The sequence below is a fragment of the Agelaius tricolor genome, unplaced genomic scaffold (genome assembly GCF_023055355.1).
Source record: "Agelaius tricolor isolate 1412-34295 unplaced genomic scaffold, bAgeTri1.0.p SCAF_15, whole genome shotgun sequence".
NCBI classification, from domain to species: Eukaryota; Metazoa; Chordata; class Aves; order Passeriformes; family Icteridae; genus Agelaius; species Agelaius tricolor.
The window spans coordinates 20,828,596-20,852,471 of record NW_027269275.1 but is presented as its reverse complement, the minus strand read 5'-3'; the positions used below and the strand labels follow the sequence as shown (position 1 = coordinate 20,852,471).

Below are 23,876 nucleotides of genomic sequence, written 5' to 3'. Positions count from 1 at the left end.
GATCTCTACCCGTCCTTTTGGGGCAGATGGAGCTTTTAAAGGAATTCCTGCCATGCAAATGGCACATTACAAACGCGTGGCCCTCCCCCAGCCTGCCCTTTGTCTGGACCGGGGGTTGCAGGGTGCTTAATTCAGCTTGTGCAAATCCCTGCCTCCAGACAGGCTGCACGGTGCTCACACTCACTGGGGCTGGGTTTGGAAATGAAATCCTGATTTACATGCGTTTTTAGATGGCTTCATTATTAGCATGTTCTTGGGAATGGTTTTAAATTGGTTCAAGGTCAGTGGTAATAGTTTCTGAGTCCCTGTGTCACTTTGGAGAAAATCTGGTAAGAATTTAGCACTGCTGAGTGGCTTCTGCACAATTCCCTAGCCGGGTCACCTTTGCAAAGGGGCACAAATTGCTGATTCCCGTTAATTCCCATGTGGGGTTTACACAGTTCTTTTTGTCATAGTTCTTTTCTCATTGGGTTTTTGTGTGTTTTGGGGTCCAGGGGTGCTTGATGCTGTCGGTAAAGAGAAGCAAGAAGATGTTTCCATGGTGCAAGCTGTGAGGTTCTGGTAAGAAACGTTCCAAACAGTGTCAGGGGGAGGTTTGTATCCATTGTTGCACTTCTTACTGAAATAGGAGCAATGCTGTGGGGCTTTTTTTACTTATTTACACACACCCCCACCTCTCCCAGTGCTATTTGTGCTTGGTATTCTCCTCTAATAAAATATGTGCAGACAAAAGTGCTTGTAAAAAAGATAAGGGCCAGGTAGGAAAGTGGATTCTGGCAGTGCTGGAGCCAACCCTGGACCCCCCTTTTGTCATGCCAGAAATTCCCCATCAGGTTTCCTCACTGCTTCTGAGCAGAAACGCCTGGAAGGTGAAATCACCTCAAATCCCTGCTTCCAAACTTGTTTCATTTAACTGCTTTGTACATGTCACCTTCAGCCCCATGCAGGGATACCCCTCAGACTCACATTTAATCTGATGGCTACAGAGTGCTGAGTAACCATTCATTGTTTTGGGTTTTTTTTTTTAATACATACCAAAAAGTATATATTTGTGTCAATTTGAGAAGATGGATGTAGGATAAAAATCAGTCATTCCCCCTGAGCTGCACCTGGCTGTTCCTGTTTCATCAGCAGCTGGTGGATCATATTTATCAGTACCTGGCTGATAACAGTGAATCAGTGCCTGGCTGATCACCTGACACTTTCTGGTATCTCCTTGTCCTTTGCAGGCTGAATGTGTTCAACGTGCCCCTTTATGGAAGTGTGGCTCACCCAGATTCCTTGAGGCAGTTTTTCAGACACACCCTGACTGAGGTTCTCACCTACAACCCTGTGCTGAAAGGTGGGAATGGCCAGGGACAGGGGTCTCCAGGTGTTCCCAGATGTGTCCAGAGCTCTGTCCCACACTGAGTGGGGCCCAGCCTGGAGGATCCAGAGCCAGAGCAGCCTCCAGGCTTCTCAGCTCCTTCCTGGGGTCTGTATAGGCAGAGTGCCAAATCAGGCAAAAAAAATCACCTGAGGGTCATAGTTCAGGAAAAAATTTTGGGCAGGAAGGTTCTAATCCTGGATCAGTAATTGTGAAGCTTGATATTTTTGGGAAGAAATATGTTTGAGCTATGAAATCTACTGTGCAGTCCCCAGGAGCTGTGAGCTGGAGCTGCTCGTCTGTTGTGTGGGAGAGCTGTGTCATTGCTGGCTCCCAGATGAAAGAGGTTAATGAGGGAAAAGCTGATTCCTTGCTGATTCTCTGTGCATGTGCCATGTCAGCCTACGCAGGTGGGATCACAGAAACAGCTCAGGGGTGACAGAGCCATGAAGGAATGGCCCAGTCCCTGTGCCACAGCCCGTGTTCCAAGGACTGGTGGGAGACAGAATTCCACTGGGCAGTTTTTAGAGGGAAGCCTGTGTGTTTGGGTGCTGTAAAACCTGCTGCTGTTTTCTTTCTGTGGGTGCAGTGTCTGATGCCATCCAGATGCAGAAGGAGTGGAGCTTTACCAGGACTTCTCCCCTGCTTACAGCTCTGTATCGCAAGGTACCTCTGCCTGGTGTCACCCAGAGAACTGTGTTATGTTGGGTTTATTTCCACTGGAAAACCTGAAATCAGATTATTGGAAATTAGTGCAACATTGTCCAGTTGCAGCATCCAAACCAGTCACCAGAAGCTCTGGGAGGAGGAAGCATGAAGGAAAAGAATAACAGTGGTTTTTGCTAGTGCAAAGCAATTAATGAGAACAAAGATGCTGATTGGAGATGTGAATTCTCACTGCTACAGTGAATGTGGAGATGTGAATTTTCACTGGTACAGAGTAAGACATGAGTTCTGAAAGAATGGGAATTTTACTGTTTATTGTAGCTGGTGCTGGTTCCAGTCCAGGCTGACATTTGGGCCTGGGAAGCAGATCCAAAAGCTGCAGGACAGCCTGATAAAGTCTCAGAGAAGCCTGTCAATCTTGTGTGTATTCCCCTCTTTCTTGTGGCCGTATGTCCCAGCTAACAGGAATTGCCCTCCCTCCCCCAGCTGCTGGTGGCATTCAGTGTGAAGGAATCCATCTGCCAGCTGCAGCAGGTGCTGGAGACCCACGAGGTGAACTGGCAGCACGTGCTGTCCTGTGTGTCCACGCTGGTGGTGTGCCAGGCTGAGGCTGGGCAGCTCTTCAAGGGTAGGTGGGCCCTGCCAGCCTGGGTGTGCCCCTGCTGCTGGGGGGAGCAGGGGTCAGCACAGGGGCTGCTGCATGGGAAGGAGCAGCAGCAGCACAGGACATCTGCTTCTCCACCAGACTCCCCATGTTAGGGTGATGGGAATGCCAGGCCTCATGCCTGCCACTTCTCTAACTCTGTGTACAGCCCAGGGAGGTGGTTTGATAATTACCTTCATCATTAATTGGCATAGTGATTACTGAACCTTAATTCTAGCTCACCTTTGCTAGCAGAGCTTGTTTGTGAGAATTCCTTACTAATTATCCCAGTGCTGGACTCTCTGCAGGGAATCCAAGTGTGTTTGACAGTTGAAAGTGCATAAAAAAATAAAATCAGACCCCAGAGGTCCTTCAGGCTGCAGTACATGTCCTGCCTCATGTTTTTATCTCAGATATTTTTCTTAATTTTCTGCAGAATACACAGCACTGTTGTCAGGAGCAAAGTGTGAGGTTATTGTTTTATGTTCCTAGATCTCCTGAGCCATCTCCTGCTCAAGGCCTTTGGGAATTATGACATGGAAAATATGATCACTGCCTTCCTGATTGCTCGTCAGGCTGCTCTGGAGGGCCCTGCTGTCTTCATGCCTTACTCTGAGTGGTTTAAGGTGAGACTCAGTGAGGCCTGGCTGGGGAGCTTTGTTTTAATTGTGTCAGGCAACCTGTGCATAAGGAAGGTTCTGCTGTGTGGAGGGAGCCTTGTCCCAGACAGGATAGACAGGAATGAGAAAGGGGAAGAAAAATAAAAAAGTAAAGTACAAGGGATTGTATTGATATTAGGAATGATTGAATATTTATTACTGCCTTTGTGTCTGCAAAGAACAAATTTATTTGGTTTTCCCCAGTTTTCCCTCCTTTCATCTTTTAAGTCCACCTTGCCTGTTCCAGTTATTTGCTAGGAATGCAGACATGTAATTCCTGTTATTATCATCCCCTTGGATGGGTGTCAGTGTCTTGATAAGCAGCACTGTTGTTATTGCATAAGTTGGGGGTTATGGCAGAGGAAGCATTCCTGTTTCCTGGAGGTTTGCATGCAGCTGTAATTGCTGTGTTTGACCTTACAGATAATTGCTTGTTGCTTTTAACTAAGCCAGGTGGGTATTTTAGGGATGCAAATCTCCAGGCAAATTCAACCTGGAAATTCCTTTGTGTGAGTTTGCAAATCTAAGCTCAGCTTTGGCTGATAGAGTGTCCAGGAGGTATCAGAAGGTAAACTGGTTGTGTTCTTGTAGCCCCAGACTGGTTGTTTTCCTTAGAATGCCCAGATAAACCTGTGTAGAACCCTGCAGATTTGTGGTTCCCTCATGAATATCAATCTTCTGGTGCATCTCAAAGGTGCCTTGTTTGGGTGTTCTCATGGCAGCAAACTTTCACAGAGGCTTCTGTAAATCACCGTGATCCAAAGGAGCCCCTCTGCTCTGGAGCCAGCCTGGCAGAGCTGGGGGTGCTCCCCTGGACAGGAGAAGCTCCAGGGAGAGCTCAGAGCCCCTGAAGGGGCTCCAGGAGAGCTGGGGAGGGACTGGGGACAAGGGATGGAGGGACAGGACACAGGGAATGGCTCCCACTGCCAGAGGGCAGGGATGGATGGATATTGGGAAGGAATTCCTGGCTGGGAGGGTGGGCAGCCCTGGCACAGGTGCCCAGAGCAGCTGGGGCTGCCCCTGGATCCCTGGCAGTGCCCAAGGCCAGGCTGGACACTGGGGCTGGAGCAGCCTGGGACAGTGGAAGGTATGGAAGGGGATTGGATCTAAATGGTCTTTAAGGTCTCCTCCACCCAAACCATTCCATGATTCTGTGAACTTTCTCTGGAGACTTTTCTCCAGAAAGATTCTCCTGACAGAAATGGGATGTTTGGGGTTGGAGTGCTGGGTTGTGGCACTGCTTGGATGAGGATTCTCTCCACACTGAAAGGCTGCCTTGCCATGTTCCCCTGATCCAGGCTTCCTTTGGGAATGCTGGTGGCCACCACGGGAGCAGTAAGAAATCTCTGGTCTTCCTCTTGGAGTTCCTGTCAGAGCTGGTGCCCTTTGAAGCTGCCCCATACCTGAAGGTGAGCAGGTGCTGACTGAGATGTTTTAGGTCCAGAGTCACTGTCCTTGTGCCTTTCAGTAGGTTCAGCTCATTAGAAATGTTGTTATAGTGATTGCATTACTTCTGGTTCATTATTCAAACCCCTTTCTTCCTGCAATAAGGAAGGACGGGATTATTTTTTTGATGGGGAGAATTCCTTTCATGGAATTGAGTTTGAGCCCTTCAATGATTTTTGTTTGCTTGTAGTTGGGAAGAATCATGTCAGTTGCCATGAAAATGATCTATCCTTAACCCAGCAGTAACACCTTCTTTGGGGAGAATTAGAGGTGAATGAGTCAGAATGAGTTGGAATTTTGCCTGGCAATGGCAGAGCTGGCTGTGGCTCTCCCCCTGCAGGTGCACATCATGTTCCCCCCGTGTGTGCCCAGCAAGCACCGCTCGCTGCTCCTGGACTACATCAGCCTGGCCAAGACGCGCCTGGCCGACCTCCAGGTCAGCACAGCTTGGGCAAGGGCTCTTTGTGGCTCTGTCCCCCCTGCAGGCTGTGACCACCTGCACCTCTGACCTCCCCAGGTGGCCATAGAGGACATGGGGCTCTATGAAGACCTCTCTGCCCCCGAGGAGGCCATGCAGGTAATGCTGCTCTGTCTCAGGTTTCTCATCACTCATCCCTTTCCCTCTGGAAAAGCACTGAGGTTATCAACCCTCCTGCCACTCCAAGGCTGAGTGTGCTGCCAAGCCTCCAGCTTTGAGCCAGAGGTTTTGGTGGCCATCAATGGCAGGATCTCCCCAGTTTTCATGGAGTCACATTTTACAGATATCTTGATTCTTTTCAGGGGAACACTCCATCCCTGTGGTGTGGGACCAAAGTGTGGGTATTGAAAGGAGATTTGGGGGTGGATTCTACACTCTGTGGTTCATGATAAATTTTGGGTAGCAACAATAATTTATAAGGAAGTGTTTGGCTTTATTATTCCTTCCTACATTTGGATCAGAGGAAGAGGCCTCACTTACATGATTACATTAAATACAGGCTGTAGGCAGGGTAGCTGAATATAATACAAGAAACCCAGTCCTGTGATGAGCTCACAGGCATAAGTGAGGATTTAATTTAATTTTTCCAAGTCTGGTCTGGTTGTCAGCTGAGAAACTTGTTGCAGCTTGAGGTGTGTTACAACTCAAAGGAGAGAAACCCGGGGTGTCAGTGCCTCTGCCTGCAGGCACAGGCTGGAAGTGGAGATGGTGTGTCCTAATTCCACATGTACAACTGAAATAGAATCACAATACAGCACATTTAGAGCAGAAAGGGTAAGTTCATCATCACCCTTGGTTTCTCACATCTTCCTCCCCTGTGAGGCAGCCCCAGGCCCAGGCTCTCCGTGATGTGGAAAAGGCCCTTCAGATATTTGAGAGCACCAGGAAGATCCCAACCTCTGTGATAGAAGCCAGGTACTGTGTGCTTCTCAGCTCCCCCTGGGGTTAGCTGGACTCATAATAACAACAGCAAGAATAATTGTAGAAGCCAAGTCTGAATCAAAATAAGGGAACAAGAAAAATTGAGGATGTGAGCAAGGGAGGTTTGGGGAAGCTGTTCCCACTTCCTGAGGAGTCATCTCAATAGAGGACATTTGTGGGGAGAGTGAAAACGCACATTCCCCTGTGCAAAAGAAGTCCAAAATTATTACAATAAAAAGCAAAATGAAATAAATTTAAAACCATTGGCTAATCTGAACCTGCTTTGTCTGTGGTTATGCACATTACCATGGGCATGTTGTATTTGCAGGAGCCAAATTAGCTCCTGAGGTGTGGAGATGGCCCTTTGGACCTTTGGCATGGTTAAAACTTTCCTCTGTTTATTTTCTCAGCATTTTCAGACGCCCATATTACACTTCCTGGTTCCTTCCAGCTCTGCTCAGGCCCCGTGTGGTCAGTATTTGGCTTTTTTCTCTCCCCTCCCATCAGCTGTGTGTTTGTACACAGATAATTTGCCCCTGCCCTGCCTTTTCCTCTCTTGCAGCTCCCAAAAACCCCAGATGGACGAATGGCTTTTATAGACTCCTTGAAGAGGTATTCACACATCCCAGTGTTGTTTTCTGTGCTGCTGGGCTTTTTTTGGGGGGACATTTGATATCAGATTATCAGAGGCTTTGACACCTTGGTTACAGCCAACCTCTTGGCAGGGCTTGATGGCTTGCAGGTTGTGCATGGAGGAGTTTGTCTGTGAAGTCTTCAGGTGTGTAATCAGTCCTCTGGCCACTGAAACAATTATTTGGGAGCCCTTCTGGCTCCAGGCCAGGTACATTTTTATGCAAATCTTGAAGGACACAGCTGAATGTAAAATTTCCCCAGGAACAGGAGCTCCCTCTGTGAAAGGCTCTTTGGGAGGGGATAAAGGGGGAGTGAAAGATGAGACTGAAATGTCTGCTAATGCTCAAGGGGCACCAGGGTGATGCCTCAGGAGGACACAGCCCCTCTCAGGACTCCAGCTTGCCCTGCCTGCATGTTTCAAAGTGCTTTTCTGCACTGCAGGAGCAGCTTTAGTTTACATCCAGTAGTTCCTCTGTAACCTCTCATGAAGGAAGAATGTTTGCAGCACTGCCTGCAAATGAGGTGCTTGGCCCTGCCTTGTCATTCCAGTCTGGCTCTAAAATTAAAGACTGGATCATTTAGTGAAATTAAAGTAGTGGGGGAAGCAGCTGAATTCTGGGGAGCCTCCTGGGAGTGCTCTTAGCACTGAGTGCCTGCCCTGCAGAGGGGAGGTCACACCTTGGCCTCAGCACGTTCATGTTTTACATCTGTGAGTGCTGCATCTCACAGCTCACACTCTTATGGGATCCTGGACATCAACTAGATATGAAACAGGCATGAAAAGATTAATTAATGGCATGTACAGTACAGGGTTTGTGTGTGCTACATGTGTGCAATGCTTGCTGTGAGAGCCCTGGGTAGAAATCTCTGCCCCCCATGTCAGATGATTAAAAATGCTTCAGATGCTCTTTATGCTTCAGAGTCCCTCTAATTACATTTCACAGAAGGGCTGTTGTTTGTGCTTATTTAATAAAGGCAGTTTGTGGTTATGCAGGGTAATAAATCTCTTCTTTTTCACAGAGCTGACAAAATACCTTCAAACTTGTACTCCACATACCTGCAAGCCTGTCATGTCATGAAAGAGAAGGTGTTACAAGGTAAAAAATGCAACATTTACTATAGATCAATGTGAAATGGTAATTTTTCCACTGCTGCCCTCCTGAATTGAACATTTTCAAAGATTTATGGCTGAATAGGTATTTAATCCATATAAATAAGTGTTAATATTGTATTGAGGTGTTCAATTCTTACTCCTGCAATGAATTTTTCTGCCAGCCCTGCCTGGGTGGGATTTTTGCAGTGCCTGGGAGCCCTGTGCTGTGCTGAGGCTGCAGATGCTGCCTGAGCCTGAGCTGGCTGAATTCCACCCCCAAGACCTTTCCATGAATCAGCACTGCAGCCTGGGCTGGGGATTGCTGTGCTGGGAGCCTGCTGTGCTGATCCCCTGGGCAATGACACTTGTGCTGCCTTGTGCTGCCCTGGCATCCTCTTCTGAGAGGGGATTAGGGAGATCTGGGGGGCAGGAGGGGCTGGGAAAGGATTGCAGCTCCTGCTTTGCACATGTTTGGGTGGGAGGTGAGCCTGGGCCCCAGCACTGCAGCTTTACTGGGCAGGACTATGGATATTTAATGAGGAAATTTAATGAGGGTATTTAATGAGGATATTTAATGAGGATATTTAATGAGTTCTGCTGTTCCTGTCAGCAAGTGGGTGCTTCAAACACACCTTCTAAGGGTTTGCACACAGTGCAAAGGTCAGGCTGGGCTGCAGGGAGGGTTCCCAGAGCGTGGTGGGGAGAATTTACAGATTCATGCTCTGATTTTGAGATCAATGTGTGGCCAAGCCCTGCTGGGGCCTCTGGGGCTTCCTGGGGATGCTGTGGCTGCAGAGGCGTGGCAGAGCCAGCCCCGGGCACTGCAGATGTGCAGCGGGATGGGATGGGGTGGGATGGGATGGGATGGGATGGGATGGGATGGGATGGGATGGGATGGGATGGGATGGGATGGGATGGGATGGATCCCTTGTTGCTGGGATGGATCCCTGCTGGGATGGGATGGATCCCTTGTTGCTGGGATGGATCCCTGCTGGGATGGGATGGGATGGATCCCTTGTTGCTGGGATGGATCCCTGCTGGGATGGGATGGATCTCTGTTGCTGGGATGGATCCCTGCTGGGATGGGATGGGATGGGATGGATCCCTTGCTGCTGGGATGGGATGGATCCCTTGTTGCTGGGATGGATCCCTTGTTGCTGGGATGGATCCCTGCTGGGATGGGATGGATCCCTTGTTGCTGGGATGGATCTCTGTTGCTGGGATGGATCCTGGTTGCTGGGATGGGCCCTCAGGATCCCGGCAGCCATCCCCTCAGGGTCCCCGCGCTGCCGCTGGGCTCTGGTGGCACTGCCCGGGCCCTGTGCCGCCCTCCTGAGCAGCCTGAGCCCTGTCCCCTGCTGTGCCCTGAGCTCTGACCCTGTCCCTGTGCCCTGCCCCATCCCGGGTTCGGCGCACAGGGCAGGGCTGAGCTCTGGGCAGCCCCAGCCCCTGCTGTCAGTGCTCATCCTGCTCACACTGGTGTCAGTGGGCTCCAACACCTCATTTTACAGCCAGTATCAATGCCAATTGATATTGTTATTTGTTATTTGGTTTTTATTTGTTTGCTTTGTTGTTTGCTGTTCTTGCTGCTGGCCCCTGTACAAGGAGCTGTTCCTGCCTAACAAACTCTGGGGGGTTTGGGGCTGTGGCAGTCACTGCTGGCATCTCTTTCTAGTGGGAAAAGGAATTTCCTTTTATTCCTTCTCTTAAACAAGAAGGCAGAGTAGCATGGGAGATCTGGAGAAGCTGATGCTATACCCATGCTGTAATGTCTGTCTGCATTCTGAGCCTGACCCCAGTCTTGAGGACAGCAAATGTTTCTGTGAGGGGCAGAGCTAAAGGAAGTGGGAAGAAAACTGAAAACAAAACTTTTTCGCCTCTCGCCTTTAAAAACCGAATTCCTTTTTGCAACTAGGCATAAACCCATAAATGATTCATTAAATAGCACACTCTGAGTGTAAAAACAAAGCTCTGTGTGTGGCAGACTGACAGTTTGGGGTTTGGTTCAAGCTTCAGGAAAAGTAAATTCTGCATTCTCCTGCAGAAAGTGCAGGCAGAGATTGTTGAATGCATTTCCTCTCCTCCCTGTCCAGATGACTCCAAAGCAGAGCCCAGCCATTCCAAGGAGCCTTTGGAGCAGCTGAAGGCTGAACTGGCTGAGCTCAGGACTCTGGTTGTGGAGCAGGATCAGTGGGAAGGTATGAGGGAGCTGCTTCTCATTGACTGTCCCAAAAACTGCCTGAATAAAGTGTGGCTGGTGCTGGCCAAAGGCACAGTAGGAGCTGCTGCCACTGGCACCTGGTAATCCTTCAGAGCTGCTAATCCTTCCAGCTGTGAATATGTACATGTGAATGTCTGATGTACCCCTGCCTCATCTGGGGCTTATCTTTGTGATAACCACACCAATCTCTGCTGCCCCACTCCTGGGGCTCACCTGGTGACTGGGCCCCCTTTGGAAAGCATTTTCCCCTCTGGTGAAAACTGCTCCTGGGGTGTGTTGGTAATTGTACTGGTAAAAAATAATGCTGAGGATGCTGATCCACCGTGTCCCAGCCAACATCTTTTGCTTATTAAAGCTTTTCCTGACGTCCTTTGACTCTGACTGATTCAAGTTTGTATTCTGCTTGTTCTTGCTGCTGTGGGGGGTTGTGAAGGTTTCTCACCCGCTCTCCTGTCCCCCTGTCCCCACAGAGGTGGCAGCTCAGCTGGCCGTGGTTTCGGACAGACTCCGCGCTGCCCTGGGTGACGGCAGCGAGGACAGCGAGGACAGCGAGGCTGCTCCTTGCAATTCCCGGCTCCGGGTGGCCGTGCCTGCCCCGGGGCTGGCAGGGTGTCCCCAGAGGGTGAGTGCCAGCTGGCTGGGTGGGGCTGGGCAGGGAAATGCATCTGCATGGGAGGTGGGAGAGGCTGCTTTGTCTGCAGGACATGCACTTCTCCCTGCACAGACTATTCCTGGGTTTTAACCACCTGGAAGTTGCTGGATGATGGGATCTGGGGATATTTTCTAAAAGGCTTTCCTCAGCAGCCTTGCCTGGGTGTTTGTTGTGTGCTGGGGTCATTCCTGGGCTGTTATGGGCTTAATTTTCCATCCTTAGTGGCAGTGGACCTGTGTCACAGACATCTTTTATGAAAAATCCTTTCCTTAGGATTTTTCCCTCCTGAGAAGCTGAGAGGCCTCAGGGACAAAATGTAACCAATGGTTATCTGCTGCTGTGGAATGCAACAGGTGCATCTGGGATTGGTCTCATGTGGTTGTTTCTAATTAATGGCCAGTCACAGCCCAGCCGGCTCAGACTCTGTCAGAGCCACAAGCCTTTGTTATCATTCCTTTCTATTCTTAGCTTAGCCAGCCTTCTGAGGAGAACTTTTTCTTCTATTCTTTTAGTATAGTTTAATGTGATATATATCATAAAATAATAAATCAAGCCTTCTCAAACATGGAGTCAAATCCTCGTCTCTTCCCTCAACCTGAGACCCCTGTGAACACGGTCACAGACCTGTACAGCTTGGAGTGAATCTCATTGACCAATTTCTTTCCTTGTTTTAGTGTCAGGAAATGTAATACACACAAAGCAGAAAACCAGGCTCGGGCATGCAGCCTGACAAGCAGGAATCAGCAGTGTGGGGTTTATTCCAGGTTTATTCCTGGTGCTCTTTATTTCAGGTTGTTGATCTTCTGCTGACATCATTCTGCCAAACCCTACTAGCTGCTTCCTCTTTCAACCCTCCTGACAGGTAGGATGGGAGTGGGAGAACCCAAACTGGGTGATAGCAGAATCCCAGCCCCTGTGCAGGGCTGAGGAGGGGCTCTGGCTGTTCCCTGGTGCCAGGCTGGCAGTGCAGGTGGAGTGTCTGCACTCCCAGAACCAATGCACTCTGAGGCACAGCAGTGTGTAACACAAGTTTCTTGGTTGTTATAGATCCCTTCAGCACAGTGGCCTTTGTCTCTCTGTGCTCTGTGCCAGGGTTGGACACCCCACAAAGTGCTGGGGGCTCTGGGTGGGGGATGGCAGTGGAGCCAATCCCTTTGGTGCTGGAATTCCTCCCCTGGCAGGGGCTGGGTGGGCTCTGGACTGGCTGAGGGGCAGAGGCAGCAGTGGAACCAATCCCTTTGGTGCTGGAATTCCTGCCCTGGCAGGGGCTGGGTGGGCTCTGGGCTGGCTGAGGGGCAGAGGCAGCAGTGCCTGCCCTGGAGCTGGAGCTCAGCTCCTCCTCCTCCTACTCCTGGAGCAGAGCCTGTAAACATCATGGGCAGCATGTCAGTGGAAGATCACTTTGTTGGGCAACAAGGGCGTGCTGAGGAGCTGGCTGGGCTCCCAGCTGCCCTCCCTGTGCCTGGACAGCCAGAGCATCCTTCCCTCCCTTGCACTGCTCTGCCCTGGAGGAGCTGAATCACTGTGAAAAACCTGACTGAAAACTCCCTGTGACAAACAGAGTCCTGGGAAGTGGTGTCTAAGCACAGCTCCCACCTGGCCTGCTCTGAGGATGGGTTTTCTTATCTGGGTGGGAAAATCCCTCCCTGCCCCGTTTTACAGCAGGGCCTTGTCACAGCAATTCCTTCTTGCTTTGTGATCCCATTTATTGCTGTGCCTCTGTTCACCTGTGCCCCAGGCAGCTCCTCCTGTCCTTATTGTCCCCCCAGAGGCCACTTTGGCCATGGGAGATGCCAGCAAGGGTTTGAGGTGCCCACAGTGCCATCCATTGTGTGAGGCTGGGGGCTCTGCCCAGGTACCCCAAGGTGCCCCTTGCTCTGAGCCCTGGAATGATAATTGTGCTGTGTTTACAGACAGGCCTGGAGCAGCTCCAGGGTGTTTAAGCATCTTTAATTACCTGTTCCTGTGCTGGGGATGGGTTTAATGAGCTTGTGGTTTCCCCTGCTGCAGGCAGGGCCCGTGCCTCTCCCTGCTGGTGAAGATGATGTGTGGACACAGGAATCTCCTACCTGCACTCCTGGCCAGGCTCTGCCAGCTCCTTTATCACCAGGTCAGCTTTCCAGCCAGCAATCCTGCAGAATTCCATCCTGCCCCATTTCCTCACCTGGGGGCATGGACCTGTCTGGGCTGCGCTGTGGGGGGACCTCACTGCCCTCCAAGAAAAAAAATACCCCTCCAAAAATATATCCCTCAAAAAAAAAAACAACCAAACTCCAAAAAATATCCCTAAAAGAAAATACCCTCAAAAAAATACCCCTCCAAAAATATATCCCTCCAAAACCATAAAAACTCCAAAAAATATCCCTAAAAGAAAATATCCTCCAAAAAATACCCCTTCAAAAAAATATCCCTCAAAAAAAAAACCTCAAAAAAAAAATACCCCTCAAAAAAAAATCCCTCAAAAAAAAAAAAACCCTCCAAAAAATACTCCTCCAAAAAAAAAAAACCTCCAAAAATAACACCCCTTTAAAAAAACTCAAAAAACCCCTCCAAAAATATCCTTCCAAAAAAAAATACCCCTCCAAAAAAAAAAAAAACCTCCAAAAAAATACCCCTTCAAAAAAAATACCCCTCAAAAAAATACCCCTCAAAAAAAACCCAAAAAAACAAAAAAAACCCAAACAAACAAACAAAAAAACCCAAAAAACCAAAAATCAAAAAACCCTCCAAAAACAAAAAAAAACCCTCCAAAAATACCCTCTTTTGGTCAGGGAGTATGAAGCTGCCCTCAGGAACACGAGGGGAATTTTTCCCTACAGAAACGTTGCTTGTGGAAGGTTAATGCATTCTGAGACATTTGAACAGAAGCTAAAATAGGCAAGTTTAGGGAAGAGACAAAAGAAAAATGGTAGAATGCTTCGTTCCTGAGCTTCCACGTTGAATAATTCAGTTGTAAAAGTTTAAAAATAAAGCTGAGGTACCCCTGTCTGGGCTGCAGCAGTGCAGGGTTTTGTTATTAAAGAATTGCTTGGTTTATTCCCTCTACCCTGTGATATTGCAAGGGTGAAAATAACAGGCTGATAGATGAAATTAGCTGTCAGAGAGGCTAAAAAGCCTTGAGAGTCCCCGAACCTGAATTTACAGTGAATTATTTCAAGTTCCTGCATTACAGAAACCTCCAGTTCTGCTGTGGGCTGTCTCTCATCTGCTCGATTTTTGCTGCACTGTTGGGGATCAGAAACAATGTTCTGCTCCTTCACTAAGTCTGAGTATTTTCTGAAAGGTGTTTTGGTACAAAAAAAGGTTTTTCAGAAAGGTGTTTTGGAACAAAATGTTACAATAATACAAGTGAAGCATTACAGTGTCAAATAAAATTTTAAATGTTACAAAGAGACAAAAGGTAAGAATTTTACCAATGAAATGTTACAAAGTTACCAAAAATATCTTCCCTGCTCTCCACGTTTTTTACCTTGCAGGGTCCTTCCCTGGGTGCTGCTCACATTTTAGGACTGGCAGCTTTTGTGATCCACTTAAGTGAATGCAGAGCTTTAATTCCTGCAGTGGAAGCCGATTTTGGGGCCTCTCAGGCTGTTCCTGGAAAGGCCCTTTCTGTCTCAGAGTACTGGAGCTCCTTGCTGGTGTGCAGGACAGAAGAGTCATTTGTCTTCTGCTTGAGGTGAGGTGGGGCATCCCCCCCTCCCTGCTGCCCCAGGTTTTTGGGATGCTGGGAAGGCTCCCCTGGAGGATTTCCAGAGCTTTTGGAGGTGGTTGAACCCACCAGGCAATGGAGTTCTTTCCTTTTCTCTCTCAGGTTTTGCACTGCAGCAGCAGCTTACCTGATGTGCAAGTTTTCATCCTGCTCTCATGAAGATTTCTGTGCCTTGATTCCTCCTGGCCTGATTAAAAAGGTAAAAGGGAAAAAAGTTGTGCTGTAACTTATGAGAAAGTTCGGTCTCAGCCCAACTTCCTGCTGCAGGTCCCTGTGCAAACGTCACTTTCACCAAGAAAACAGAGTAGAAATAAATCTCTGTGCCCTCCTCTCTTAGCCCTGGGTGCCTCTGCTCCCTGGGCAGCTGCACACAAGCACAGGTGGCTCTGGGGATGGGTCTGGGGCAGACACTGTGGTTTTATTCCAGCTGCAGCCCTCCTGTTTCTGGTTTTATTCCAGCTGCAGCCCTCCTGTTTCTGGTTTTATTCCAGCTGTAGCCCCTCCTGTTTCTGGTTTTATTCCAGCTGTAGCCCCTCCTGTTTCTGGTTTTATTCCAGCTGCAGCCCTCCTGTTTCTGGTTTTATTCCAGCTGCAGTTCCTGGTGCCACGGCTGAGCCTGGAGGCTCGGGGATTCCTGTGTGAGGAGGCCAAAAGTGCCCTGAGCTGGAGCTCCCTGTGCTGCCCCTCTCTGAACCACAGGAGAGCCAGCCTGTGCTTGTGGAGGCAAGCAGGTTTCCAGGAGCTCTTGAAGGAAAAGGCATTCCAGGTATGAATCTTTTCCATCACCCACATTCACCCTCTAATTCTCACTTTTTTAGATCTGCCCTTTGCAGTTTCCTTATTGGTGATCAAAAGCTTCTTGTAAGAAGTTAGTGCCTGAAAGTTAGAACTGAATACCTGAAGAGTTGTCTGACAGCTGAGTCGTGTGGGCTGGGAGTTGTTTGATGGGGATGATAAGGTGGAGAGAGAAAACCAGAGGTAAAGCTTTTGTGTCCTACCTCTTGGAAAGGCTTGGCAAGCTCAGGAAGTGCAGAGCAGAGGCCTGTCCATCACCCTGCTCCCTGCTGTGCTCTCTGGGAAGTGGTGGAGAGGCAAACAACTGGAAATCCTTGCTTTTCTGGTGCTTTGTGTAATGGCAATGTTCCCCTGAGCCAGCCTGGCTCAAACCATCCCAGCTTTTCCCTTTGTGCCACCCTTGCAAAGTCTCTGATTTGACAGAGTCTCTTTTTTTAACTACTTCCTCTAGAACCAGTTTGTGCAGAGGGGTTGGTGGCGTTCCTGGAATGGCTCCTTGTGCCTGGCTCAGTGTCCAGGGCTGTGTTCCAGCCTCCCTTTGGTGCTCTCCCTGTCTGACTGAGGGGCTTGGCTCATTTTGCCTTCATTTCTAATAACAAAAGTTCATCCTGGTGCCTGGGCCTGGGGTGCTGAGTGTGTTTGGAAATGTCAGAGGTGGGGGGTGTGAGACAGGCTTCATGGGATCCCATGGAGTTTGGAAGGCCAGCAGGGTTTTAACTTGAATTTTTTGGTAAGAGGAACAGCACAGGAACTTCCTTGGGTTGATGTCTCTTGTTTCATGCCTCTCAATCCACATGGGATTGTGTCTGGAGATGAAGTGAAGTGGGTTTTGTGCTCTGCACAAGTTATTTCCCTTGCTGTGCTTCCCTGCTCCTAAATCCTGGCTTTTCCCAGCTGTCTTTCAGGGAGTGGCTGCTGCTGGAGCTGGAGGTGTGCCCTGAAAAGGACATTCTCTCTGCTTCAGAGAGGTAAGGCCAAGGGGCTCTGCTGGAAGGGAATGGTCCAAGAGTGTCCCATCCAAAGGAGGGAAAAGCCCTGAGGATCAGGGAGTAAATGAGCAGTTGCTGCAGGATACAAATGCCTGTTGCCTGCTGGGGTTTGTCCTGAGTTCAGGCACTGCTGGAATGAGGTGTGTGTGTGTTTCCACTTGAGCAAGGCCAGCTTGGAGCAGCTTGGCCTGGTGGAAGGTGTCCCTGCCATGGCAGGCTGGGACTGGATGGGCTTTAAGGTCATTTCCAACCCAAACCATGCCATGGTTCTGTGGGGCTCACCCTGCATGTGCAGCCCTTCCAAGCCACTTGTCACAAACCCTCCCTGATGCTGGAAGCCAGAGCTGGGTGGGGTCTGCTGGAGGACTCCTTATGTCTGTATTTCCCTGGGGCTTTTATCTGAGCTCACATCACTCACCACTCTTGATGTGTGAGCTTCCCTCTACATCAAGGGAAGGGCAGCATTCCCACAGATTTCCTCCTTTCCCCCACTGCAGACAGGATTTCCATTACTGGGCCATCTATCAGAGGTACCTCCCTGCACCTTCCTCTGCTGGTGGCTGTGATGGAGACCTGGAGAAGGCCTGTGGAGTCATCCTCAACGCCATCCTGGACTCCTCACACAGGTACTCAGGGCCATGCCTGCCCTTGCTGCGGGTGGCCCTGAGGCTGTGCCCTGGGAATTTGTCCCTTCCTGGGGCTGGGGACACCATTCCCTGCTGCTCTGGCTGAAGGGGCAGTGGGAGGTGGCCCTGGGTGACTCCCAGGCTCTGCTGTGGGTGGCAGAGTCGGGGGCTGCAGCCACAGACAGGCCCTGTCTGGCTGTGTGTTTAAAGCTGACTTTGTACTGAGCTCTGTGTGGCCAGACAGGCAGCAATGCCCCGGGGCAGTGGCTGGAGCTGGAGAACCAGGAGGGAGCTTGGAGGAGAGCCCCTGTCTCAGCTCCAGCTCATTTATGGCGCAGTGTTTGGGCTCTGTGCTCCTCTGGAGCTCTGACTGTGCTGAGCTGTGCTTTCCCCTGGGCCAGCAGGGGCAGTGCCTCGTGTGTCCCCATTTCAGGCTGGACCTGGGTGCCTGTGCCCCCTCGAGGACGTCGCTCAGCCCCGAGATCCTCTGCAGGCTGCAGGTGACTCCACACTCTGGGGTGGCTGTTTAGTCCTGGAACTTGACCAAAGAATCCCCTCAGGCTCCCTGTTGGTGAGGCTCTGAGCTGTGAGCCGAGGTGTGGGGACTGAGAGGGGTTTTTCTTGCTGGTCTCTGGTTGCTTCAGAGAAGCAAAGGGGGTTTGGGAGCAGCCTGGTGCGTGGGCCTCACTGGTTTCCCCACCCCCTGTTCAGGAGCTGGTGCTGGAGCTGAGGTGCAGGCCAAAGCTGCTCCCTGGCTGCTCAGCTGCCCAGGGACACTTCGTGTTTGAGCTCCTCCAGGGGAGGCTGACAGGCAGAGATCCAGAGCAGGGATCTGCCCTGGGAGAGCAGCTCTGGAGGCAGCAGGAGCTGCTGCTGCACAGGAGGTGAGAGCAGGCCTGAGCCCTGGGGATGCCTCCAGGGCAGGCTGGGGTGTGCAGTGTCCTCCCCTCTGCTTCCTCAGCAGGTGACAGTGACACTGCATGTCATGGGGACAGCTGTGCAAGGGACACTTATTCCCTGGCACCCACTGGAATTAGCTGTGTGCCTATTCCATGTGCCATCCTGGGCTGCCAGCTGCCCTGGGTGTCACACACCCTCCTGGGAGGCTGATTCTCCCCCTGGCAGTAACCTCAGCTCCCATTCTTCCCTGCCCAAGGATTCTGCTGGGGCTCCCTGCATCCACCCTGGTCACCACGTGCTGGAAAGGGAACAGAGCAGTGCTGGACTGTGACAGCTTCTTTTGTTTTGTGAACTCTGAGCTGGTAGGTGTTGTGTGCCAAATGGTGATTGCTCCTTGCTAAATGCTCTAGATAAAGACCTTAAATTTGAATTTATGGAAGGAGGTCACATCCAAACAAACCAGAAAATGTGTGGCTGCCCCACCCCTGGAAGTGTTCTAGACCAGGTTACTCCAGCCTGGTCTATGGAAGGTGTTCCTGCCCATGGTCCCTTCCAACCCAAATCATTCCATGATTCTGTGACTTCATTTGGAATTGTGGTGCAAATATATATAAGAGCAAATCCTTGGGAGTCACTTTGTTTGGTGAAGTGGCTCACAGACCAACTTACAGTGCTTCTGTGGAGGCCTGGGAGGGGCTGAGCATGAGCCCTTCTCCAATCCCTCTCTCATGCCAGGGCCTTGAACTGTTTTGCTGTAGAGTGAGGTCCTCCTCATCCTCCTGAGAAGCATCCAGGGGCATCCCTGCAGCTTTCTGGGAGGAGGTCATTTGACTTGCAGGTCCCTCAGGACCCTGCTCTGTTCTCCACGAAGAGCTGATTTCTATTTATTCATCCTGACTGGCCTTTCAGGCCCTGCTGTGCTGTCACATTGGGTACAGCCAGAAGCCTCTGTTCCCCCAGGACTGGCTCCATCTGCTGCTGCCACCCTGGGGCAGGGGCTGTCAGCCCAGCTCCCCGGCACTGCCCTGCACACAAACCACCTCCCACCAGCTCAGCTCATGTTCAGCACTCCCAGCGGGTGCCTCTGTGCTGGCTGAGCCCCGAATTGCTCTTAGGAACTCCTGTTCCAAGGGAAAGGAGCGATGGTTTTGCTGATTTTGCTTCCCTGTCTTTGTGTTCCTGCAGAAGAACGTCAGCTCCCGGGGCTACGCGCTCTCCTACGACATCACCGCTCACTTCTTCAGGGTAAAGCTGCTCCTGTCCTCTGCCTGCTGGCCCTGCCAGAGCTCTCCTCCTTTGCACCCTCCTTTTGAGAGCTCTTGATTAATTCCCAGAAGAGCAGGAACCAGGAAAATGAGGGGGAGCAGCAGGAGGAGGCGGTGCTGGAGCTGAATTTCAATACAATGCAGCAAAGCTGTGCGGGGAGGAGCTGTTGGTAGATGTTGCTTTTGCTGAGCCGTGCTGACCCCTACAGTTGTCTCTGATTAGTTTCCACAGCTCAGCGAGAGGGACTGGAGCGGCACACAGGGATGTGTGGAGCCATCCTGTCACTTGTCCCCTTGCAGGGCCTGCTGAGTGCCAGCCTGGACTGTGAGGATGCAGCAGACGGGGTCGACGAGGCTCTGGCCACGTGTCAAACCAAGTGTCCCGTGGTGCTCCTCTCTGCAGCGGTGACTGATCTCATTTTGGTGCTCTGATCTGGGGGGAATGCAGCTCCAGCTCAGAGAGTTAAACACTATCCGAGTGTGTAACATTCAACAGAATGTCTCAAAGACTTTGGAAATTGTGTTTCCAGGGTATTTTTGAGCCCTGGGTCCCACTGATCGCAGCCCTGGGCTCCTGGGTGCTGCCACAGGCGCTGTGTCAGAGTGGGAGCTGGGAGCCTTGTGCTGGTCTCTGATGCCCTGTGTGGGCTGGTTGTTACATCCAAGCAACCAAAATGCCCCAAAACCCCAGGTTTTATTCTCTGTCCTGTGTGTAACTCCCTGTGTGCAGTTTTCCACAGGGATTCATGTTTTGGTGCATGTGTTGGGCTTGGCCATCACCCTGTGGAGCAGCTCTTTCATTCTGGCTGCTCCTGCAGAGGAGTCCCAGGGCACCATGGTGTGAGCACTCAACTGACCCTCTGCATTTCCAGGATGTGAAATGTCTCCCATTTCTGATGTGTGCATGTACACCTTGGGCTTTTTCACTGAGGAGAGGGGAAGATCCCCTTTCTCCGAGTCCCTGGCTGTACCTGACTGCAAGCACTGAGCACCCCACTCCTAACGCTGCTGTTTCCATCCTTGTCCCCAGCTCTGGTGGCCGAGGCTGGAGCCAGCACTTTGCTCCCAGTGGAAGAGGCTCTTTGGGGCTCCCCTTGCAGGAGAACTGGCCAGGCTGAGGGGCTGGCACAGCTCAGGCACCAGGTGTGTGTGAGGGATGGAGCAGGGAGCTGCTCTCCTGGGGGATGCGGGGCTCTCGTTGCCTGAGGCTGCCAGGACAGCTCCAGACAGACTCCTCTGGGGGCCTCAACTCCAGATGGGTGAGGATGGTTGAGTCTGGCCCTGTGAGTGGTGTGGGTCACAGTGCTTCCCTAAGCACAAGGGAATCTCTGCACATGGGGGGGCTGAAGGCAGAGCCCAGGTTAGGCAAAGCCTCAGCACAGTCTGGAGTCATTCCAGGAGCTGCCACACCCTTTGCTCCCTGCATTGGGGGAATCTGGGCTGCTGAAGCTGCTCCCTGGCTGCTTCCTCCTTTGCCTCTCCCTACACTGTCAGTGCCCTGCGGCTTTTCTCCAGAACTGGGAATTTCTGTAAGAATCTCCTTGCAGGTTATGGCAGGTGATGATCACATGCTTCTGTAGTATGGAGTCTCTGCTGATAAAAGAGATTGGAGAATGCTTCTGTCTGCTTCTAGACTTTGGCTTCTTTACAACTGTCTCCATGAAGAGAATTATTTATTTTCTTGTCCCAGTCACAATTTGCACCTTTGCCCAAGTCCCCGCTTTCCTCCTCATTCACAGCAGGACTTTTCCCCTTTTTTACCTGCAATCCCATGACGTGTTTGTTCTGTTTCCAGGTTCCTCTGCTCAGGAGCAGCTTTCCCTGTCTCTGACCCGCCCTGGCTCTCAGCTGCCTTCCTGCACGGGGCCATCCTGCAGCACCCACCACGAGGACGAGGGACAGAGGCACTGGAGAGGCTGGGGACTGGTGCAGAGCAGGCAAGGCCGGGTGCACTTCATCCCTCTGCTCTTTCCTACACCTGAAAACCACAAACAGGGGGTCTCTAACTGAGAGAAGTTGTCCTGAGATAGAGCTGCACCCCTGGTGACCCCTGTTGGCAAATCTTGCTGGTGGATAGTTGATAAAAAGTGGCTGTAAATTGCCAGTTGCTGAATTCTTATCCTCGAGGCAAAGTTGTTCCAAGCTCTAACTTTCACCTCAGACTCTGGCTCCTGGGAAATCTGTGAAGGCTGTTCAACAGCTGCTTTAAAAACTGGAGCTGGAGAGAGCCCTGCAGAGAGGGAGAGCTCAATCCATGGTGTGCCAGGATTCCCTCTCCCTCCAACAGGAGCAGTCCTTGTGGATTTTAGCTCAGGCAACTTGGCTGGGAAGTTAAGGAGATGGAGGACATTTGTGAGACAGCAGTGCAGGCATTTTAGGGCTCTGGGAAGTTGTGCTGGGATTCCCAGAGAGAGATTTCCTGAGGGTTTTCCCAGGTCTGGTGCAGGAAGTGGCTCAGGCTGTCACCTCAGTGCAGGGGGAATTCTCTGGAAGGCTCTGCTGAGGAGGGAGCTGGGCTGCTGCCCTGCAGGTCTGGCTCTGATTTTCCAGGGAAGAGCCAGGGTCAGAGCTCAGCCTGGGGAGTGTCCCTGTGCCAGAGGGACACAGGTGACAGTGCTGAAGCAGAACCTCAGGTTTACTCTGGGGGTTTCCTTGCTGCAGGCAGCAGCTCCTCTTCCTGTGGGATTGACTCCTCCACTGATTGCACTGGGCTGGAGCCAGAAGCTGCCAGCCAGGACCTGGTGTCACTGAGAGCACACAGGGAATAAATAACTGCAGCTTCCACCTCAGGATCCCTGGAGGCTGAATTGAATTCCTGCCAGGGGCAATGAGAGCCATGGGAGGGCTGGGGGTACCTGGGGTCCCAGCAGCTGAAACACTCTGTGGTTCATCAGGTCCAGGCTGGGAAGGCACCTGGTGAAATGTTTTGTGTTCCCTGACTGGAAAGGCCAAGTTCCAAGTCACCCCTACAGGCACAACTCACAGGCAGCCTCTTTTCCTTGCAGCTCCTTGTTGCTCTGCTGTTCTTCTCACTCCTGGACCTCATCTCAGCCAGAATAGCACCAAAGGTGAGTTCAGTCCCAGGGAACTCTCCCGGCACTGGATGTGTCTGATCAGCTTGGTTTGCTGCCCAAAAATGCTTTGTAGCAGCACTGGGAGGGCTGGGAGCTCGTTCTGCCAGGAGGAAGGGATCAGCAACACCCCAGACAAGCCTGCTGAAAGCCCTTCTGTTCCCATCAGATTAAACCTGGCTTTTCCTCTCCCTGACGTTATCTCCCTTTCACGGCTTTTATTTCTGCTCCTGGATGATTTATTATTTCCAGTTTGCTGATCAGACTTTGCACCTCCCAGGTAGTGCAGGAACCTCGTGTCTCACTCAGCTTCTGTGCAGCATCTCACAGCTGTCAGATGATGTTTCTCCTCAGGCTGGGATGTGGTACTTCATGGGAGAAGGGCTGCCCAGGAAGGAGGAACATTAGTTTCCAAATGGTTTAATGCTATTTGTGAAGGAGCAAAGATGACAGGCTGCTTCCAGAGCTGCCTGCCCTGAGCATCCTGTGAAGGCTTGTTTCTCCCCCTGTGCTGTCACCTCAGCTTTGAAGTGCAGCCACTTGGGGAGTCACCTCCCAGATGGGATCAGGGAGCAGATTCAAGGCACAAAGAACCACTTGGTCTCAGTGTGCCCTTGGGAGAGTCTGTGGGAAGAGCCAGGGAGGAGAGAAACATCCTGAGCAGACAGAGCTGGGGTTAATCCACGTGAAATGAGTAATGAAAATAAACCCCACAATAATCCCAGGACATGATGTCACTAGAAAGGTCAGGAGGGACAGAAGCTGCTCCAGTGGGGTGGGTGCAGGATGTGCAGTGGTCTCTTGGTTAATCCAGGTTGGATGGGGCTTGGAGCAGCCTGGTCCAGTGGAAGGTGTCCCTGCCCATGGCAGAGGGATGGAGTTGGGTGATCTTTAAGGTCCCTTCCAACTCAAACCATTCCATGGTGCAGCCTTGCCCTCTCTCAGTGGAGCCCTGGTTTGGTGAGGAAGGCACAGCCTTGCTCTGGTGCCCAATTCCCCTGGGGGAACCCAGGCTGCCAGGTGAGGGAAAGACTTGGGGTGAATTCCTGGGGTCCTGTAGCAGAGCACTCTTGTGGGGGCTCCTCCCTGCTCAGAGCAGCCCAAGAGCAACGAGGCCTCTCCTTTCTGACACCCAGGAAGGAGTGGATTTCCAGACATCTCTGGAATGGTCCCTGCAGATCCTGCAGTGCCTGCAAGGGAGGGGCACAGCCTGGCCACTGCTCTTCCATTCAGCAGAGGGAGGTGAGTCCTGTCCCCAGGGGCTGCAGGGACGGGTGACCCATCCCTGGGTTGGAGTGTCCCTGGGAGAAGGGGCTGCTGGGCCTTTGGAAGCAGCACTAAAAACACTTGTGTGAAAGCTGAGACCATCCTGCTCCTACCCCGGAGTACGGCAGACCCAGCTGATGGTCAGGAATGACTGAAATCAGTCTTGGCCCTGCTGGTAGGGAAAGCCCAAGGGGACAACTTCCTTCTCTTGCTGCTCCCCACCCCCAAGCACCTGCATTTGTTGTGGCCTGGAAGGAAACTGTGCCAGCCCTGTGCTGCTGCAGGGGCAGGAGGGGTGAGGTGGGGCCCTCTGAAGGCCTCAGTGTTTCTCTGTGTCCCTGCAGCCCCTGGGAGCTGCCATGTCCTGCACAGAGCGGCCTCGCAGCGGCACACCCGGCTCCTGCCCCTGGCCTTCTACAGGTACTGACCGGGCTGGGAGGGGGCATGGGGGCATGGCTGGCACCCACAGCAGCTGGC

General features: G+C 51.4%; 1 protein-coding gene across 1 annotated transcript in view; it reads left to right on the top strand.

Moving 5' to 3' along the window:
• The window catches only part of FANCA (FA complementation group A), a 33,865-nt gene that overhangs the window by 7,992 nt on the left and 1,997 nt on the right, over positions 1-23,876 (top strand). The window contains exons 10-40 of the mRNA XM_071440890.1: positions 495-561; positions 1,230-1,342; positions 1,956-2,032; positions 2,519-2,660; positions 3,168-3,301; positions 4,633-4,743; positions 5,121-5,216; positions 5,298-5,357; positions 6,085-6,173; positions 6,590-6,650; positions 6,742-6,791; positions 7,833-7,909; positions 9,999-10,103; positions 10,597-10,748; positions 11,570-11,640; positions 12,789-12,888; positions 14,255-14,454; positions 14,590-14,686; positions 15,077-15,253; positions 16,177-16,250; positions 16,769-16,897; positions 17,331-17,397; positions 17,609-17,781; positions 18,054-18,159; positions 18,983-19,042; positions 19,363-19,467; positions 20,093-20,205; positions 20,858-20,999; positions 22,068-22,130; positions 23,270-23,375; positions 23,744-23,819. Coding sequence (XP_071296991.1) covers positions 495-561; positions 1,230-1,342; positions 1,956-2,032; positions 2,519-2,660; positions 3,168-3,301; positions 4,633-4,743; positions 5,121-5,216; positions 5,298-5,357; positions 6,085-6,173; positions 6,590-6,650; positions 6,742-6,791; positions 7,833-7,909; positions 9,999-10,103; positions 10,597-10,748; positions 11,570-11,640; positions 12,789-12,888; positions 14,255-14,454; positions 14,590-14,686; positions 15,077-15,253; positions 16,177-16,250; positions 16,769-16,897; positions 17,331-17,397; positions 17,609-17,781; positions 18,054-18,159; positions 18,983-19,042; positions 19,363-19,467; positions 20,093-20,205; positions 20,858-20,999; positions 22,068-22,130; positions 23,270-23,375; positions 23,744-23,819 — 3,193 coding nt within the window. The remainder of the gene's footprint in view (positions 1-494; positions 562-1,229; positions 1,343-1,955; positions 2,033-2,518; positions 2,661-3,167; positions 3,302-4,632; positions 4,744-5,120; positions 5,217-5,297; positions 5,358-6,084; positions 6,174-6,589; positions 6,651-6,741; positions 6,792-7,832; positions 7,910-9,998; positions 10,104-10,596; positions 10,749-11,569; positions 11,641-12,788; positions 12,889-14,254; positions 14,455-14,589; positions 14,687-15,076; positions 15,254-16,176; positions 16,251-16,768; positions 16,898-17,330; positions 17,398-17,608; positions 17,782-18,053; positions 18,160-18,982; positions 19,043-19,362; positions 19,468-20,092; positions 20,206-20,857; positions 21,000-22,067; positions 22,131-23,269; positions 23,376-23,743; positions 23,820-23,876) is intronic.